General features: G+C 42.9%; 1 protein-coding gene across 1 annotated transcript in view; it reads right to left on the bottom strand.

The window, feature by feature from the left end:
• Nucleotides 1–2262: 2262 nt before the first annotated feature.
• Nucleotides 2263–19713, bottom strand: part of PTCH1 (patched 1) — a 92755-nt gene continuing 75304 nt past the window's right edge. The window contains exons 18-24 of the mRNA XM_033164665.1: nt 17985–18265; nt 16007–16144; nt 14174–14316; nt 9713–9812; nt 6317–6571; nt 4058–4589; nt 2263–2867 (exon numbers count right to left, since the gene is read on the bottom strand). Coding sequence (XP_033020556.1) covers nt 4059–4589; nt 6317–6571; nt 9713–9812; nt 14174–14316; nt 16007–16144; nt 17985–18265 — 1448 coding nt within the window. The 3' untranslated portion in view covers nt 2263–2867; nt 4058. The remainder of the gene's footprint in view (nt 2868–4057; nt 4590–6316; nt 6572–9712; nt 9813–14173; nt 14317–16006; nt 16145–17984; nt 18266–19713) is intronic.

Here is a 19713-nt window from a genome sequence, read left to right as displayed (position 1 = left end):
ACCAATAAGTTATAATATTTTTTATTCATGTTAGAATTTCTATCAGTGTTTGAACATTAAAGTTTAGAGAGTTTGTACAAATTTTCACTCATGATTTAAAATTGAGAACCATGCTAGATCGCAAAATGGCAACTAAAACAGTTCAGAATGACATGAATATCCACACTCTCTTTTAACACTGTTAACATTTTCTTTGTTTGCAAATGGGACTTGTAATTAAAAATGTGCATTGTATTTATGTCTCAGTAATGTTCCAAAACATAATGGTATCATCATTACATATAAACTCTTTAAAAATATAATTCTGTCAAAAGAATTGAGGGCTACTATATACACTACAAAAATAAATTTTCATATAAATAAATTATATGGCATACTTTTATCTTTGTAACTGAAACACAACCCATTTCTGCTCAAAACAAGCAGGCAATGAGACCCAGTCTGAATATTTTTTTTTCCTTTTAACTCCTCACTCTAAAAAGCTACAAAATGAGTCCTTAATGTAAATGTTATATACTCTCTTCCTATTTAACATTAGTAAGCATTCTATACAAATAAAGATTCCATTAAAAAGTAGAAACATAGCTGTAATAGTGTTTCCAATAGAAATAAAATCCCTGCATTGTGTTTGTTATAAACTGGCATGACAAATACTGTAAGAAAACATTCTTATGATACAAAAATATAAATATCAACAAAAATTAAAGTTTTTTATTAAAAAAACAAACAAACAGAACAGCCAGCCACTGAGATCTCTTTTTGCCAATGTGACAAGAAGACAGATGGACTATACTATGCACCAAGGAGCAGGCACCCCACAAAATAGAGGGGGGGGATATCCCTCTCTCATGTGCACACACACACACACACACACACACACGGTAAGGTGAAGGGGCTATTGAACATCAAAGCCTTTCCCACTTTCTGCTCCTCTTCCTGTTTAAAAAATAATAATCATGGGGCTAGAGTGCAGAGTGAGTGGCCCCAAAGCATAATCCATGGGGCACCATCATGACCTCTGCTGCTGCTGCAACTCTTGGCAGTGAAAGGTAGCTTGCAATTTGTAGCGTGCTGTCCTGTTGCAGAGTTTTTGTCCTTGTTTTATCATCCAACACTGTGACACCGCTAGGGCCCAATTGGGCCCCTTTTGCCACAAGCATTTTTCACGTTGGACAGGAAGCTGGAGCAGTAGATCGAGCTTTGGTGCCCCTTCTAAACAGTAGCTTATGTACCACTGAAACAATGCCATGCCTTCTTGCTCAGGTCTCTCTTTCCACCACAGGTCCTTCCAGTTCAAACATTATCAAAACAGGGCTGTGCCTCTCCTAGGGTTAATAACTTGGATGTATTAAGGGACCAGTTCAACTACTTCCTAAATGGAAGCTGCCTTTTATTTACCTGAAGTTTTCTGAAACTATGGGGATATATGGCACTATGGCAACTATATTAGTTTGTTCTATGTTCAGACTGTAGCAACAACTGTCTCTAAAAAAATTATATCTATGCAATTAGCACACGCCAAGGCGTTCACCAGCCTTTAGCTTCAAGCAACACTTTATTATGCGCTCTTGTCGTATGATTCACTGGGGATGAAAACCTTCATCACTGTTGAGAGACACAATTCTAACCATAGTACATATGAGCAAAGAGGTATGGGCAGATTAAGTAGTTTGCCTAAAATCAAATGTGGTACAACAGGAACTAGAACCCACAAATGCTAATCCCAGTCTGTCCACGCTTCTCCTTTATCTCTGTTATTTGATGAATGTCAGTAGCAGCTGTTAAGCTCTTAGAATATTTTCCTTAGTTGTTTTTTTTTTTTTTTTAGAAAGTTAGGTGCAATTCTACATGTGGTTGCATACATACCCAGAGCAGACCATTGAAATCAATGAACTCCGTCAGTCAAGACTAACTTGATTTCAGGTTGAATAACTCTCACGGAAGTCCCACTAATTTCACTGGAACCTACTCATAAGTACACATGTGCAAGATTGGAGCCTTAGCTACCATGGGTTGGTTTTCAAGGTCACAGTAAGCACACACTTCTAAGAAAATCTCTTGTACACGACCCATTGGATTAGCACAGCACAAGAACCATATACTTGAACACACAAGAAGAATTTCAGTGGGGCATGTGATGGAAATTCCAAATAGTTGGTGCTCCATAAAGTAACTACAGCATACAACTACACACACACACACACCCCACACAAAAACAACCCCCCCCCAGCTACACTTATCAAGGTTAAACACACTGCTCTTCATATCTGCTTGGTTGTTTTTTTTTAAAAAAGGGGAAAAACAGAAAAAGAAAAAAATTATCACGCATAGCGTGTTTGAAAGTTAACAGAAACATATCACTACCACAGGGCTGTGATATGGAATTTTTAAAAAATACTTTAACACACGCACACACACATATGTACCTTTACAAAACAAACAAACACACAAACAAACCCTAATACATTAGCAATATTTGCATAGAATTATACATGTAAATTATACAATATTTTAAGCAGCAGCAAACATATGCTGAAATTTACGACTAGATTAAGCTTAGTTGTGGCACAGAGATCAATGTACAAACAGAGCACAAACAAAACAGTCCCCACTCCGTTAAACAGGAGTCAAAAAAAAACTCCAGATTATACTACTTTACACGGTTTCTCTTGTATATTACATATGTGTACATCTTTTAAATATTTATAGAAATATTTCACAAAATAATACAATAGGTTACAGTAATGGTGAACTGTTGCCCTGATGCAGCATTGTCCGTCTCCATAACTTCAAGCAGTTTCTCTTCAAGCAGTTCTGGAAAGAGGAGGTTTCCCATCTTTGGCCTCTTCTTTGCTTCAGTTATTTCCCTGTACAAATAGAGACAAAAAAAGGAGCCCCACTGTTCACCTAAAGTTCAGCAAAGATAAATAAATCACCTCAGCCCCAAGCCATCTGACAAGTTCTGCAATTAAAAGCCATGAGGCCTATGTTCTTTTCCCAGCCATGTCAGTGACTTCCTGTGGCCAAATGGTTTAAACAGGTCCTTTTTTTTTAAAGGGCCTTGTTAATTCTTAGTTTTTTCCATTTCTGGATGTCTAGCATGATGTGCTTTTTGCCCAGGTTCACAATCACAACGGGCAGATGTGGGTCTCAGCTTTTGTCAAGTTAGCACCAACATCTGAACTAAATGAACATCTTTTCATATCTGGATTCTGCGTTTTTCTGAGTTCACTACCCCTAGAATCTTACAGAAGAAAGGAAATCACAGGCAATTGAGTCTGTGTACTTATTCTAAGGCAGGTTACACTAAACTATGCATATCCTAGCTTTTCTTAGATGTCCCTAACAGAAGCAATAATAAAGACCAAAGTAAAGTCTCTCAAGTTTAGTTTTTCCACCATTAAAATCTCTAATAGTGAAAACTTTTCTTCCATCTTCTTTCCCGTTCTATATTTCTACTGCTTCTTTGTCCTCCCTAAGGTTGTGTCTGCACATAAACATAAATGAGAAAGCATGGCCAGCTGAAAATAGAGGCGGAAACACAAAGTTTACTACCTTTCTGGGACTGTAGCACTTTAGGTGTTGGATAGCATGATTGACTGTTCCCCCACATTAAAGATTCCTTGTCTATTGAAAGCTACCACATTTGATAGAATATCTGAGAAGCCTTTCCCCCAATATTCTAGCTCTCCACAGACAAGGAATTTCCAGCAACCAAGAAGTATACAGTTACAGGTAGGTAGCCGTGTTGGTCTGCCATAGTAAAAAAAAGAAAAGAAAAAAAATCCTTCCAGTAGCACCTTAGAGACCAACTAAGTTTGTTCTTGGTATGAGCTTTCGTGTGCATGCACACTTCTTCAGATACCATCATGTACACAATCATGCGATTCGTCATGCCATTATATGACATAACCCTAAAAATTATCATGCGCCTGTGTAGAACAGCCTTCTGATTTCTTATCACCACACAAATTGCACAATCATTTTCTACACATGGAAAAGTTCTCCTGGGATTCTAGATCTGCAGCTTGAATCCGCGGAGGCAGAGACCCCTTACCTTAATCCGAGCTGTTGCCACGAGTCCTCTCTTCACATTCAACATCTTGCACTTCTATTACTTCTACTTTAGAGTTCCTCCTCTCACACCGGACATTAAAAGGCACGTGAGGGTCCTCAAATTGTCCATGGTCGCTTTCGTGGTATCCCTCGTAGGATGGAAAGCCTCCTCCGCGAGTATTGTGGCCGTGCATAGGAGGGTGCACAGCGACAGTCACTGACGCTGAGGCAGTCACAGTAGTGATAGGCTGGCCGTACGCAGGCACCGAAGTGCCCGTGGCAGTGAAGGCTGCGTTTCTGTTGTTCTGAGAACGAGCTCTCTGGCTAGAGCAGTCCCTGTTACTAGGGCAGGAGTGCCCATCAGTAGACGTTTCAAAAGCATCCCTGCGCGGCCGGTAAGGGGGTGGCCGGAGTCCTACCCTTGGTTCTCTTTTGGGCTGCTTATTTTGATGCCAGGTTTGCTGGGGTCCAGACTCTTGGTAAGCCTGTGATCTTGGGCTTGGCTGATAATACCTTGTATCCGGCTGAACCACCTGGGAAGGAAATGGGGCACAGAAATCTTTAATAAGGCCTATGGCAACAAATGAAGAAGAAGAAGAAGAAGAAGAAGAAGAAGAAGAAGAAGAAGAAGAAGAAGAGGAGGAGGAGGAGTTTGGATTTGATATCCTGCTTTTCACTACCCAAAGGAGTCTCAAAGCGGCTAACATTCTCCTTTCCCTTCCTCCCCCGCAACAAACACTCTGTGAGGTGAGTGGGGCTGAGAGACTTCAAAGAAGTGTGACTAGCCCAAGGTCACCCAGCAGCTGCATGTGGAGGAGTGGAGACACGAACCAGGTTCCCCAGATTACGAGTCTACCGCTCTTAACCACTACACCACACTGGCACTGGTAGCTGCCCCATGACACTCCTCCACAACCTAAAAGAACATGGTGGCTAAGCTACTTGAAGGGGCAAAAGACTGATCCCCTCAACAGAGGATTGGTTAAACAAATTATGTGAATTCATAGAGTTGGCTAAAATGACAGCAGCCATTAGATTTCAGTCGAATCAAAAACTTAAGAAGGAGTGGAACTGTTTAGAAGAATATATGACAAAACATTGTTGCAAAACAAATTTATTGATATGCATGAACTAAGTTCGCAAAGGAGTGGAAAAAAATTATTGCAAGATTGTTCTGGGGGCCAACGTAACTAATATATATATAACTCAATGACAAGTTCAAAATATATTAAAGGATGTTGTGTTGTGGTGGAGGGAAGTCACAAAAACAGAATGAGATAGACACAGAATGGAAAACAGGAATTTTATCAGTGTAATAATTTACACTGTATCTTCTGCTTACCTTAGAGCACATACGCCATATTATAACAATTAAATGAAATAAAGATATTGTAGAGTTGGAAATTAAAAACAAAAACCAAAAACTGATGGTTTACGGAATGTGCCATTCTTTGCTCTGGTAGGATTTGCTTTCTTTTTTCCAAGCCAACCTATTTTTACATTATTAATTTCACCAAGGATACCTTAGTGGATGTGAGAGAACCTGCCAGATTACAAACTTGCCCTTCTGTCAAAAGAGGCAATATTACCAATGCTGTATCAAATTCATCCCCATATCCCAAAAATCTGCAAATAGGGGAAAAAATTGTGATACAAAGAACGATGCCTACATTTTCTTTTTTAGTACTGAATTGGCACCAACACTTCCCTTTCTTTCCTGAAATGCTTTTGAGGTTCCCATCAAGTAGAGCCAAAAATTAAGGGATAATTTTCAGAAATGCAGCATTTATGTTCTCCTTGAAATCATGTGCCCAGGTATGCAACAGTGTAGATAAACTTTAGTGTGAACAAGCTGCTGCGGCCATTTCCATAACCGTGGCTAGTATAAAAAGGGCACCTTTGGTAATATGAATGTCTCTGACTATCCCTGTGCAAGCGGTGATTCACTTTTAAAATGTTTCTCAAGTCTACAACTCCAAAAAAGAAACTGGGCACTGGTGTGTGTGTGTGTGTGTGTGTGTGTGCATGTAGGAAAATGAATCTTCCCTAAATTATGGTCACATGTTTTTGGGAGATCAGCCTGGATATCTTACTGTCACAGGCTTGAAGTTTCAGACCAGACTCTACCCTAAGACACACACCAATCTGAGAAATGTGGATCTACATCTATGTTGCAGCACCTGTCAAACTAGTTAAGGAATGGAATTTTAGGATTATACAAGATAGCTGGAAAAGAGAAACAGAGATTTGGGTTACTTACAGTGGACCTGGCAAATACTGGATTTTCAGTTGCTTCAACAATTACTTGGCGGACCGGGGCACCAGATCTTTGAGTGGACTCATACTGATGGAGCTCCTCACTGATTCCAGATACCGTGGTCTGAGAACTGTACTCAGAATCAGAAGAATCTGACCCGTTCTGTGCATGGCCAGGTGGTATGGTGAACCTCACAATGCTTGGGGGAGGCTCAGAAGATGGCGTAGGTAACCTGCTCCTTCCATCGACTGGGGAAACCTAGGAATGATGGTTTTAAAAACTCTTAGTGGGTGTCAGTAGAAGCATCTGGTGAAAATAACTTTACTTGGGTGAGATAAGCTTACATCAGTTCGGAGATGAACTACAGTAAAACTGCTCCCATTTTAAAAATGTTTCTGATATCAAAGAATGCAGTTGCATGAAACATGTCTGCATTTAATACCTTTTATCAAACTGTGTCTTAAACTGATTTTTTTATTCTAATCTACATTACCAATTGATTTCCAAGTCTAGTACATAGCATCTTAAGTTTTAAAGCCCTAAATGGCCAGGGACCAGAGTACCCTAAGGATTCCCTCCTTCCACACGTAACTATCAATGCACGATCAGCATAAGAGACTTGATCAGGGTCCCTCTGCCATCTGAGGTTTGGTAGGTGGGTACACAAAATAGAGATTTTTAATTGTGCCATAGTGTGTTGCAAAATATCTACATTATGTCCTCCACCCCATATCGCACGAACTGTTCTTGGCTGAGGGCAAACCAATTCTTAGGGTGGGGGTGTGTGGAGGGAATGGTACAATACTGATCGCGAAAACAAACATGCAAATTGAATGAAATGGACAAATCTGTTTAACTTGCGTTAATTTAGCACAGAATTCATGACTCCACATGCATGATCCAAAGCTGTCTGCCTCAAGGAGGCACGAGCCCAAAAGGGACTATTTAAACACATACAAAGGCCCAAGGGCATCGCAAACTTTCATTGCAGTTGCTCACAAGGGGCCTGCCACAGCTTCCCCCTTCCCAACTCATTTTGGGACAGGGAAGCGACAGCCGCCAGGAATTGGCCTGGGACAAATGACCCAGCACACACAATTTCTACTGAAGAGGTCTTCCAGGAGCCCTTTTCTCACTGGGAATTATGTGCAGAGTGTCAAGTCAACTGGACACTTGGCTGGGGGGCCTGGAACCACCAAAAGCCACCTCTACCTGCCCTTGCCTGAATGCATGATAAACTGTCATGGTGCCTTGTGACAGAGGAAGCAATGGGTGGTGGCGACAGGAGCTGCTTACAGCTATGGGGCACGTACAGGCTTGCTTGCAACAGGCCTAAATCCTGCTCACAAGCACTCTATCGGGGGGTGATCAGCTTGAATGAATGCCAGTGTGTTATACTGGGAGACCAGGGTTCAAATCCCCACCCCCCACAGCTATGAAGCTCACTGATTGACCTTGCCTAACCTACCTCAAGGGGGTTGCTGTGAGGATCAGGTATGGTGGGCCCCTTGAGCTCTTTGGACAGCGCAAGGTGGGATGGAAATGTAATAAATAATTATACAGACATTCCTAGCACTGGCACAAGGGTTTGCTTTCTGTTTTGGAATGCTACACACACATGTGGGGATCTCAGCCAAACCTGCACTATTATACCACTTTTAACAATTGTGGCTTCCTCAAACTAACCCCAGGAACCGTAAATGTTAAGGCTGAGAGTTGCTGTTAGGAGATCCCAACTCCCCTCACAGAGCAGGGTATTTCCAGAATACCCTTGTGAAGAAGGATTGGTTGTTAAGCCACTCTAGGAATTACAGTTCTCTGAGGGAAATGATAAAGAAGGCTGATCGCCGAAGAATTGATGCTTTTTGAATTATGGTGCTGGAGGAGTCTCTTGAGAGTGCCATGGAATGCAAGACCACCAAACCGAGCTATTCTGAAGGAAATCAGCCCTCACTGGAAGGACAGATCCTGAAGCTGAGGCTCCAATACTTTGGCCACCTCATGAGAAGAGACGACTCCCTGGAAAAGACCCTGATGTTGGGATAGGTTTGAGGGCACAAGGAGACGGGGACGACAGAGGACGAGAGGGTTGGAGAGTGTTCTCGAAGCTACCAACATGAGTTTGATCAAACTGCGGGAGGCAGTGGAAGATAGGAGTGCCTGGTGTGCTCTGGTCCATGGGGTCATGAAGAGTCGGACACGACTAAATGACTAAACAACAACAATGAGGGAAATGGAGGTCTCCTTACAACTCTCAGCACCCTTTACAAACTGCAGATCCTAGGCTTCTTTGGAAGAAGCCATGACTTTTTAAGTGGTGTAAGAGTACTTTAAATGTATGGTACAGGTGTTTTCTTGTAACGCATACCACAGCATTCCCTTGCCCATAAAGAAGAAAAGAGAAGCATCTGCCCACAAGGAGCTCCACAAGAGTGACCAGATTGTGGCACCCAATAATAGATGCAAATTAAATTTGGGGATATCTCACTTCCCATACTTGTAGTTTATGGTTTCTGAGCTTTGGTAGTACTGTTTCTTGGTGTTCTGTTGTGATATTGCGAGAAATATGTCATGCTCTTGAGGTCAGCAACTATACCAGACTGCTTTTTGGCACAAAACAGTTAAAGAAGTTAGATTTGCACAAGCACATCGGATTTCAGATACTCAAATGTATATGCAATGAAAAATTCTGTTTTCTGCACCAAATTGCCAAATAACAGTGCAACATACTTAAAAAGTGGTGCATGCTCTGGTTATCTCCCGCTTGGACTACTGCAATGCGCTCTATGTGGGGCTACCTTTGAAGGTGACCCGGAAACTGCAATTAATCCAGAATGCGGCAGCTAGACTGGTGACTGGGAGCGGCCGCCGGGACCACATAACACCGGTCCTGAGAGATCTACATTGGCTCCCAGTACGTTTCCGAGCACAATTCAAGTGTTGGTGCTGACCTTTAAAGCCCTAAACGGCCTCGGTCCTGTATACCTGAAGGAGCGTCTCCACCCCCATCATTCAGCGCCGAGGGCCTTCTTCGGTTCCTTCACTGCGAGAAGCAAAGCTACAGGGAACCAGGCAGAGGGCCTTCTCGGTAGTGGCGCCCGCCCTGTGGAATGCCCTCCCATCACAGATAAACAACTACCTGACATTCAAAAAAAACCTGAAGGCAGCCCTTTTCAGGGAAGTTTTTAATGTGTGATATTTTTGTATCTGATTTTTGTTGGAAGCCGCCCAGAGTGGCTGGGGAAATCCAGCCAGATGGGCGGGGTACAAATTATTATTATTATTATTATTATTATTATTATTATTATTATTAAAAGTAGCACAAGTGTAAAGTACATATCATAATAATTAGTAGCAGTGAAAACAACAACCACAATTTGCAAGTAATACAATACTGACCTCAGGATATGGTCCGAAAAGGGAAAGGAGAACGGGGAGTAGCACCAGTCCGTTCAAAGCACCCAAGATTGTTAAAATTGCCAAAACAGCAAAGAAATACCTGGAATATTTCAACATACTATGTGTTAAAAAGCTGAAAATATGATTAAGAACTGTAAACAAAAATATAAAACACATTTTACTAAACAAACACACCAACACTCAACATTTCCCCCCCTTTAATGTACAAAGTCAGTATGCAGGGTTTTCAAACCCTCCCCCCTTTTTTTCCTTTTTACCTTTTGGATTAGAGAGGCTACATTCCACAACCCAAAGTGTTAGTTCAAAAAGGGAAGGAAGGAAGAAAGAAAAAAACGCTTGTTAATTTATCGAAATCTTGCAGCATGTAATGTTATTTATGAATGTGTTACACAAACACAAAAATATGGAATGCGAACTGAATGACTGAACAGATTGAAAGCACAAATACAATGAAAAGGGGCCCCCATTAGCAAAAAAGGAAAAAAGGGGGGGGGAAGCAGCAGAAGCAAACAAATGAAGTGAAGGGTGTAGAATTTAAACAATTTAGCCTAGAAGGAAAAAGAAGCCCACTTCTCCCAGCAGCTAATCCACTGTGAAATGCTTCTGCGTCTAACAGCAGAATCTCTAATTAAATCTCTAGTGTATCAGGTAAGGCTTTCCCTTGCCATTCATTAATCACAACTTTCCGCCTTGAATTCTGTGAGTTCCAGTTTTACCAAATAGCTCAAATTGCAACCTTTTTAGACACAGGAACCAGCTTTTTGCAAAGAAAATGCAGGGCATTCTATGGTAAGCCTGAGCATTGTACTGAGAAAGAGCACTCTACAATAGCAGAGCTGCATTGCAGGCTAATCTTTTGTTGAACAATTTAGCATCTCTGAATGCTCTTGTTTTGTGTCAGCCAATTCAAACATAAAGGCTGAAGTACTATGGAAGAAGAGGAGAGTGCACGAGTGGTTGTCCTTTCCCACCATTGAGGGCTAAGGTCTGGTATCCTTCATGAATACTGTGGTAAACCTGCCAGCAAGAGGAAAGCCTTACTAGTTGGTATCCAGCATAGGGTGTGGGGGGAGATGAAAGATGCATTTTAAAGCTAATGGATTTCGAGGCTTTGGGTCTTGGGCAACAGTTTGAAGAAAGAAGCAGAAGGGGGCAACCCCTTTGCCAATGTCTCTGGTTTAAACAGATCAAATCTTATTAACGTGCAAAGCTACAACTGTCATGCTATCACAGTAGGAATTTCTATCCTGCATTAGCACCAAAAAAAACCAAATCATGAAGGATCAATGGCTACTAGCCACAATTGCTAAGTTCTAGCTCCACTGTCAAGACAGTACACCTCTGCAAATCGGCTGCTGGGGATTGCAGCTGGACAGAGTGCTGCCGCAGTCACGTCCCGCTTGCAAGCTTACCGTGGGCATCTGGTCAGCCACTGTAAGAACTAGATGGGGCACTGGCCTGATCCAGCTGGCTTAGCCTATGTCCTATACTAATGTAAACTAACTGGGACACACCATCAACATGAGGGATTGGAGACATTTGCATCCCATCAGTCTAACTCTAGTATAAACAGGGCGATTACAGATCTGACCACTTTGAGTATACAAAAGCTCTACCCCAGGCTTCCTCAAACTTGGCCCTCCAGATGTTTCTGGCCTACAACTCCCATGATCCCTAGCTAGCAGGACCAGTGGTCAGGGATGATGGGGACTGTAGTCTCAAAACATCTGGAGGGCAGAGTTTGAGGAAGCCTGCTCTACCCGGATGAGCTGTTGGGCTAAAAACCTATGGTACTCCTTGCCGTTATACTCTGGTGCCTTCCACAGGCTTTGAGACAAGGCCCAAGCGTTGCTCATTGAATTGAGAGCCATCTTTTAAAAACAACAACAGGGAAGCTAAACCCTGGTTGTGTTAGACGAGAAGGCCAAATGAATAAAGACAAAGTTTAAAGTGTTAATATACCCATTTATTTCATTTCATAAAATTTATACACTGCTTGTGTTTTTTTAAAAAACAAAAACCTCAACGTGGTTTGCAAGTTCAATTCCAATTGGAAACTGGTGTTACAATCCTTTTTACCTAAGTAGACCATAGCTGCAATCCACCCAAACGCTAGTAACGTCCATTTGTTTAGAGCAGAGTGTGAGCAAAAGTCCCACAGAGATGAATGGGGACAGTCAGTAGCAGTGCCTGACGGATTGCAAACTTTCTCCAGCTGTTCTTTACCATGCATATACACACACAGTCACCAAGAGAGAGAGAGTGCAGTAGCACACTAGTTTGGGTTCAAAAGTATTTGTGGAAGGAATCCTTCCATTTGGATCCAGCAGAGGGTCGTCCCCACCCCTTTTGCCAGTTACCCCTTCTCTGTGAAGCCCACTTCTCCACCTTTCATGCTGTTCCACAAATTCCCCCAACACTGCACAGAGCAGATTTTCAAAGGGTGGAGGAAGAGGAGTGTGGGGGGAGCGCACCGCCCCCAGAAGCATGATCCCAGCGGAGTGCCATCGCGGCTGCCCCCTGCCCGCGCTGGGAGCCATGCCCCCAGGATGCGCGCCCGCCTCTGCCTGCTCTCCGCCACTGGGTGCAGATGGCTGTGGGGGTGAGGTGGGGAGTTAAGACCCAAGAACACTTTGTTCCATGAGCCAAACTCTGCTCACTGATCTGTAGAGTCGTCATTTCTCAAAGTGGGGGGTTGGGGATGGATCACCAGGAGGCATGGTGTGAGTACTACCGGTAAGTAGGTGAGGGAAATCGTGGGCTGGAGGAGGTTGTGGTGGCAACAAGGTGTATACTAGTTTATAGGTTGAGGCAGATTAGAAAGAGGTTATGATTTCATAAAGTCGTAAGAAACTACAATAATATATGTTTCAGCACTGCAGTTCTCCCCTTTATTACAACCTTACACACCTTTTTTTGGTATTTATATTAATTATTCTTCATCATCAATCTAGCTGCTGTCTGCCTTAATTTCAGCTCCTACTAACTTGCCCTTTTGATTTGTTTATTTGCCATGCAATTCTGCAAAATAGACAACATTTTTTTGCCTTTCTGCTCAGTGACTTTCCACAGACTGTTTGGAGCAAAACAGGATCCATTTCATCACCCCTCTCAAATTCCCTCCCAAAGAAAAAAAACGTGCTCTATGCTTTTATCTGCTGTATTCACATTCTTAATTAATTCCACAAGAAAACAGGCTCCCTTTAGCTTCAGACAGAAAGGCCTTCAGGCTTCACTGTGTATTTTATGTTACATTCCGTGATGTTATAAGTGCCTGCCTGCTCACATTCTACCCTGAACTTTTTATTTTGGTCAGCCAAACTGTTCTATAATCTTCAGTGGCAGGGGTGAGGTAAAGAGAGTTTCAGTTTCAGGATGTTTATAGTTTTCCAGGCTTCTCCACTCAAAGTACTCTGCATGTAAATAGTTTGGAAGAGTGCTTAGGTTAAAGGTCACCTCCAGCTAACCACTCTTTGGGAATAACTTAATGTTGCTGTTGAACAAACTATAGGCTGCATAAGGCCTTTTCTGAGTGGGAAGTTTTTAAAAAAAATTATTAACAAAATCCAGTACACTTGCAATAGAAACAGCTACTAAATTGAAACTAGCAGTTAATAGGTAAAGGGTAAAGTCGCGAACGACTCTGGGGTTGTGCGCTCATCTTGCTCTAAAGGCTGAGGGAGCCGCCGTTTGTCCGCAGACAGCTTCCGGGTCATGTGGCCAGCATGACTAAGCCGCTTCTGGCGAACCAGAGTAGTGCACGGAAACGCCGTTTACCTTCCCGCCGGAGAGGTACCTATTTATCTACTTGCACTTTGATGTGCTTTCGAGCTGCTAGTTGGGCAGGAGCTGGGACCGAGCAACGGGAGCTCACCCTGTTGCAGGGATTCGAACCGCCGGCCTTCTGACTGGCAAGCCCTAGGCTCTGTGGTTTAGACCACAGCGCCACCCGCAGTTAATAGAGTAAAAACGAAACCATGGCATAAGCAAGCACATCATGCACAGCATTGCAGCAGCAGGTAAATGGAGAAGCATGACAGCATTCCCATGAAAGGAACCTCACTTATGTGATCAGGAAAGGGCCACAGCTTAGTGGCAGATCATGTGCTATGCATATAAAAGGATCCAAGTTCCCCAGCACATCTCCAGACAGTGCTGGGAAAATCCCTTACCTGAAACCTTGGACAGCTGCTGCCAGTCAGTGTAGGCAACTCTGAGCTAGATGGACTTGCACTTGCAGCTTCCTAAACTCACCGGATTGTTCCAACACAGCTCAACATCATAGTCTAATCCCAATGAAATAGCGCTCCATTTAACCAAATTACAGATTATCCAGTCACCATTATAGGCGCCCTTGCCTAGTCAGATAAATGAGGCTCCGCTACATTCATTTAACTTTAATTAAGCAAAGGGAGAGGGCAGGGTGCACACACGTTTTACCTGACAATAAAGTCAAACTCGGATCCTGCAAGCATTAATACACCGAGCAGCGTAGACACAGCTCCATCCAACACAGGTGCAAACATGTGTTCTAAGGCAAGGACAGCCCTGCGGTTCTTGTCTCCTATGGCAGTCAGAAAGGCCTGGGGAAGAATGAAGTTCACGCCATCAGAATAGTGTGAGCAGCTTATGAGGATTCCTAAGGGGGAGTCCCCAGAGGAGAGGAAAGATGCTACTACAACCTCAATTGGCAATTGACAGTTCTTCTTACTATACATATATGAATAATTGGCTAACGAGGCTTAAGGCAGACATTTATTTTGTAATCAATCAGGAGGCTTAATCTGTAAAGTGAGAGGTGTTAGAATTCAACCCTCCCTGGGAGGTTAAGCCCCCCGTGACTGCAGCAGAGTCAGCCCAAGACATCTTGCTGCCTGAAGCAGCAGCAGCAGCAACAAAAAATGTGGTCCTGCCCACCACCCCTCCAAGACAAGGTGTGCAGTACCTAAGCTAGTCAAGCTGTTTTGGCTGCTGAGGCAGAAAATGCCACAAGTGCCTCTCTTCTGCTCTAGAGTAAAAACAAAGTAATCATAAATAAGCAACAACTTCTTACTTTGTGCTGGTGGTTTGGAAGTTGCTAAGGCAGAGATGCTTCCTACACCTCTAAGGTAATATGAAAAGTCCCTAGCCCAAGCCATGGATGGAGAGCCTGCACTGCAGCCCTTTCTGCAAAGTAAAAAAGGCCCAGTCTCCAGGTGGGGTCACGCTAGCATGGGGAGCAGCTTGGAGGGGGTGTTACCTTCACATAGGGGTGATGACATGGATTTCCCTGGCAGGCCAGATCATTATCTCCCCTAATTTTCAAAGCCAAAGTCTAAGAGGTGAGCCGGGCCATCCACACGGTCATTCACCTGGTGTCACAATGTTGTCAGGTGAGTTTTTTTTGCCCGTGTGGTTCTTGCAGAGTGCTTTGCGGGTACCACCACTCTGCACCACTACATACATCCAAGTCTTCAGTGACAACGTGAAATACTGAAATACCCCCAAACTATGCACCGGTTTCTTCAAGGGGGGTGCAACTCCATCAAGCACTGGCCATTCGCCTAATTCCTGGACCCAGGCACTACCAAACCACAGCATCTCCATCTTGTCAAGATTCAGGTTCAATTCATTTACCTGTGCACAATTCGTTACAGAAGCCAGGCACCAGTCCAAAGGCCTGCATGGCCTTATCTAACTCTGGTGACAAGGGCAAGAAGCTGGGTGTATTAATGCTTTGTAATTTTTGTGTGATTTGCGTTTTAAGTTATTAAAGTATTTCAAATACAGTGGTACCTCGGGTTACGTACCGGATCCGTTCCGGGGTGCCGTTCACACCCCGAAAAGTATGTAACCCGAGTGTCCATTTTGCGACATCGTGCTTCTGCGCATGCGCGAACTGCGCAGACCGCTTCTACGCATGCACAGACATGCGCAGAAGCGTCTGCGCGCCGAAAAACACTTCCGGGTTACCAGAGTACGTATCATGAAAATACGTAAGCCGAAGCGGACGTAACCCGAGGTACAACTGTACTCAGAAAGAACCAACTGTACAATCACCCTATGAGAGCATTGCTTCAGAATGCGAGTGGAGTCTACATGATTGAATGCTCCCATTCCTCCACATCAAAGAATTCCTTAAAGTTGAAAACTAGCAATACACGGGGAAGAGCTCTATTCCAATGTCCATTTGGAGAAACTAGCTGTCCACATGCAAGGTCTTTTTTGGCATGGAGGGAGCATTTAAAAAAGGGGTTATCAAAGAACAAAATAAGATATTCGGCTTCCACTTACCAAGGCAATGTGAACAGTGAACTCCACTCCAATTCCAACAGAAGCAATCAGGATGACTACAGGCACGGCACTCAGTTTTATCCCAATAAGACCCATCATGCCAAAGAGTTCCACCGTCATCAGAGCCAGCACCACCACCTAAAGAGATCCAAATGCCAATTAGCAACTTTCCCTCTTATATATAGAACAGCCTCCGCCAACCTGGTGGCTTCCGGATGTTTTGGACTACATTAACAAGCACAGCCAGCTGGCAGGGGATGATGGGAGTTGTAGTCCAAAACTTCTGGAAAATGGAGAGTGAAAGGGAGAATGAAAAGGTGAGCTGCTGGTACTTTTTATTCTTAACTACTGAAATAAATGTCTAGGCTCTTCAGAAACCACGAGTTAATAGCTTTCTTTGAAGCAGGCGGAAATCAAAGTATACATGTTTGTTTCACTTATAGTTTGGCAATACAGCCTGAAATCATTTGGGCCGTTCTCCGCTTCTTTCCTGTATTCCACCTCCACTTACGTAGTCCCAGTATAGTGATTAACACAAGGAAAGATACAGCATGTGGGCTCCCCTCACCCACCCACCCACCCAGACAACCTTTTGACCAAATTACAAAGTAAGTGAAGATGACTCCGGAGTAGTTAATGCATGGAAAACAGTGAATGCCATAATCAGCTGATGGGGGGCGGGTTACAAAGGGCCTCTTAGCTTTGAAGAACTTGGGGGGGGGGGTTGGCATGGACAAAGCAAACAGTTAAAGGGAGGCTTTTTTATTTTTCTTCTTTCATCTACCTCGTAAACAAAATTAGAGGCAGGGGGTAGAGAACACGAAATAGGCATCGAAACAGAAGACGGAGAAAGCCTGAAGACTCTGTTAAAAAGGTAAAATCCCTTTCTGAAAGCAAACTCCACCCCCTATAGGCACGGCAATAAATTATTTTATAAGCTAATGACTCGTGAATGATAACATGCACTGCCTATGACTTTTGAAAGCTACTCCAGACTAAACATTTGCCTTTTAACATACCTGCTGTACACACATCTATAGGACCAAAACCTGGTAATTGCTTTCTACCTCTGCCCTTTTATAAGCTACAGGGAAGTTTGTAAAGTTTAGACAGCATAACATCAACATTCCATTTGAAAAAGAATGCCCTTGTACTGAAAGATCACCAGCGCTTTCCAGAACATATAAAAAACTAGTTTATACAATTTACATTCATCAGACTATTTTTCCTACACCCTGCAACCCTGCCTTGCACTCTTCTTCCCCCATGAAACCCAACATTGGGGATGCAGGCAATTTTTCACACTGGTCCTCCCTTGAGGAAGTTGCACAGGACTCCTCAGATCAAGCAGAGAGCAACTGATGCAGTCAGATGCTGGGCCCTGAAATCTTGTGAACACTTCCAGAGCTCTACAAAGAAACCAGCTCCAGAGACATGTCAGGAAGGACTTCAATTTGGGGAGCATCTTGCCTTGGGTCCCTGAAAACCTTGGGACTCGCTTGCAACAATAGCTAGCGTAAGAGCGAACTGTTATTTTTCAGCTATTTACTTGGAAGTCCGCGAGATTTGTTTCCAAAACAAAAAGTAACAGGTCCGTGTCCAGAACGTAATAATAAATTGCTTAGGAGTGGCTCCAAATGAAATAAAAATAAATCTTGACGCAAAAATCACTTGGCTCTCTAGACACTTTTAAAAAAATCATTTAATAATTTCTCTTTCTTTTTCCTCTAGGTATCCGAATGAGGGCAAAAGTTTAGACGCTTTTATTTTTATTTTAAACTTTAAGCAAATAGAGGAGGCCAAAGGATGAAGGTTATTAAGGCTTATACCTTTTTCATGAACCCTATCCCCTCAAGTTGAATAAATATATCGTGAATGATGCAATATGCATACCCCATCAGTAGCCAGACATAAACAAAACCTTCCTGGCTGTAGCAAGAGCTATGCTGAAAGGAATTTTGCTTCAGCAAACACTTACAATGATCCCAGCTGTCCAAGGGTTCAGAAGGAAGAGGGCACACACCAGGAATGTACACGCCAGAACCACGCTGATGGACAGAAGGAGCCAATGACGGAGACCAATATACTGTTCCCAGAAGAGAAACGGGTATCCATTGGGGTAGCTGGGAACCCCGAGGCTGGTGTAGTTATTGCAGATTGCTCTCACTTTCTCAATAGCTTCCACAAAGTCAGAAGTGTCGCGCAGTCCATTGAGGTAGAAAGGAAACTGGACATATTCAATAGGCTCAGCTTCTGGGACTGGGATGGGGAAAAAACCACACAAACTTATGCTGGAAAACAGTTCATCAGAATACAGAGTGAAACAGACAAATGAAGCAGTTTGGCTTTCTGGTGCCAGAATATCAACATGGATTAATTTGCATTAAATGGTACATTCAGATATACCAACAAAATGCAGCAGAAGCAGTACATTTCATTATGAAGAGGTGTAGTACATTTCAGATTTCATACAGGCAAGCCTTACCACTATCATGCTATAGATTTGGGAGTTATAAAGACACCCCAATGAACATTGTAATTTTATAGAAGCATCCCTAAAACCAACACCCTTTGCGGCAAGAATTCCCTGTTTCCACATTTCTTTTTTACTCATCGGATTTTCTGCAGACATGTTAAATGCTGATTAAAAGTGCTGCAAGAAACAAACACGGCTACCCCTCCAAAAGTTCTTATAATGTTCAATAATGGTAGTGTGAAAATATAGCAAGTGGCGAAAGGAGAACTCTGGAGGTTCTGGGACAAGAAAGAACATCTAGATTAAATTGGTATGGGGAAATATAATGAGCCACGGATGTTGCACAAAATTTGCAAGCATGAGCAGCACTGAGTTTACAATAAGCAGCCATTTAGAAGCACTTTATCCAGCATTCACTAAAAATCAACATATCAGAAGTCTAGTTTACAGCTGGTATAAAGTCTTCCTTTGGAATTTGCTATACAGTCTCATGGCTAGTCTACAAAATCTTATGCCGCACAATAAATCACAGGATGATATCCAATGTTAGCCATACAAAGAGTAGGTCCTCTGAAATCACTGAGTGTACACTGAATTATTGATTGATTAATTGATTGACAGATTCATTTATATCCCAGCTTTTTCTCCATAGAGCTCAAGGTGGCTTTACATGGTTCTTCCCCTCCACATTTAATCCCCACAACAATCTTGTGAGGTAGGTTAGGCTATGAGTGACTGGCCGAGACCACTCAGTAAGCTTCATGTTCAAGCGGGGATTCAAACTCTGGTCTTCCAGGTCCCAGTCCAACATTCTAACCCAGGCATAGGCAAACTCGGCCCTCCAGATGTTTTGGGACTACAACTCCCATCATCCCTAGCTAACAGGACCAGTGGTCAGGGATGATGGGAGTTGTAGTCCCAAAACATCTGAAGGGCCGAGTTTGCCTATGCCTGCTCTAACCACTACACCACACTGACTTATCTTTGACTTAGTTGGCTATCGCTGCAGTTTTTAACATCCCACAAGTCTCCCTGTTATCTTTCATTTATTTTTATTTTGCCTCAATGCCCATTGTTAAATTGGGATAATCATATAAATACAGCATATGCAGCATTAATGATCTCAGTTAACAAAAAATGTCAAGGGATCAAGCCATAACAACCTATGTTAAGAGTATTTTAGCTTGCAAGGTGTGATACCACCCATACAAGATGGGCTTTAAAATATCCA

Source organism: Lacerta agilis, chromosome 11 (assembly GCF_009819535.1).
Source record: "Lacerta agilis isolate rLacAgi1 chromosome 11, rLacAgi1.pri, whole genome shotgun sequence".
Lineage (NCBI taxonomy): Eukaryota > Metazoa > Chordata > Lepidosauria > Squamata > Lacertidae > Lacerta > Lacerta agilis.
This window is presented reverse-complemented; position numbering and strand designations above follow the sequence as displayed.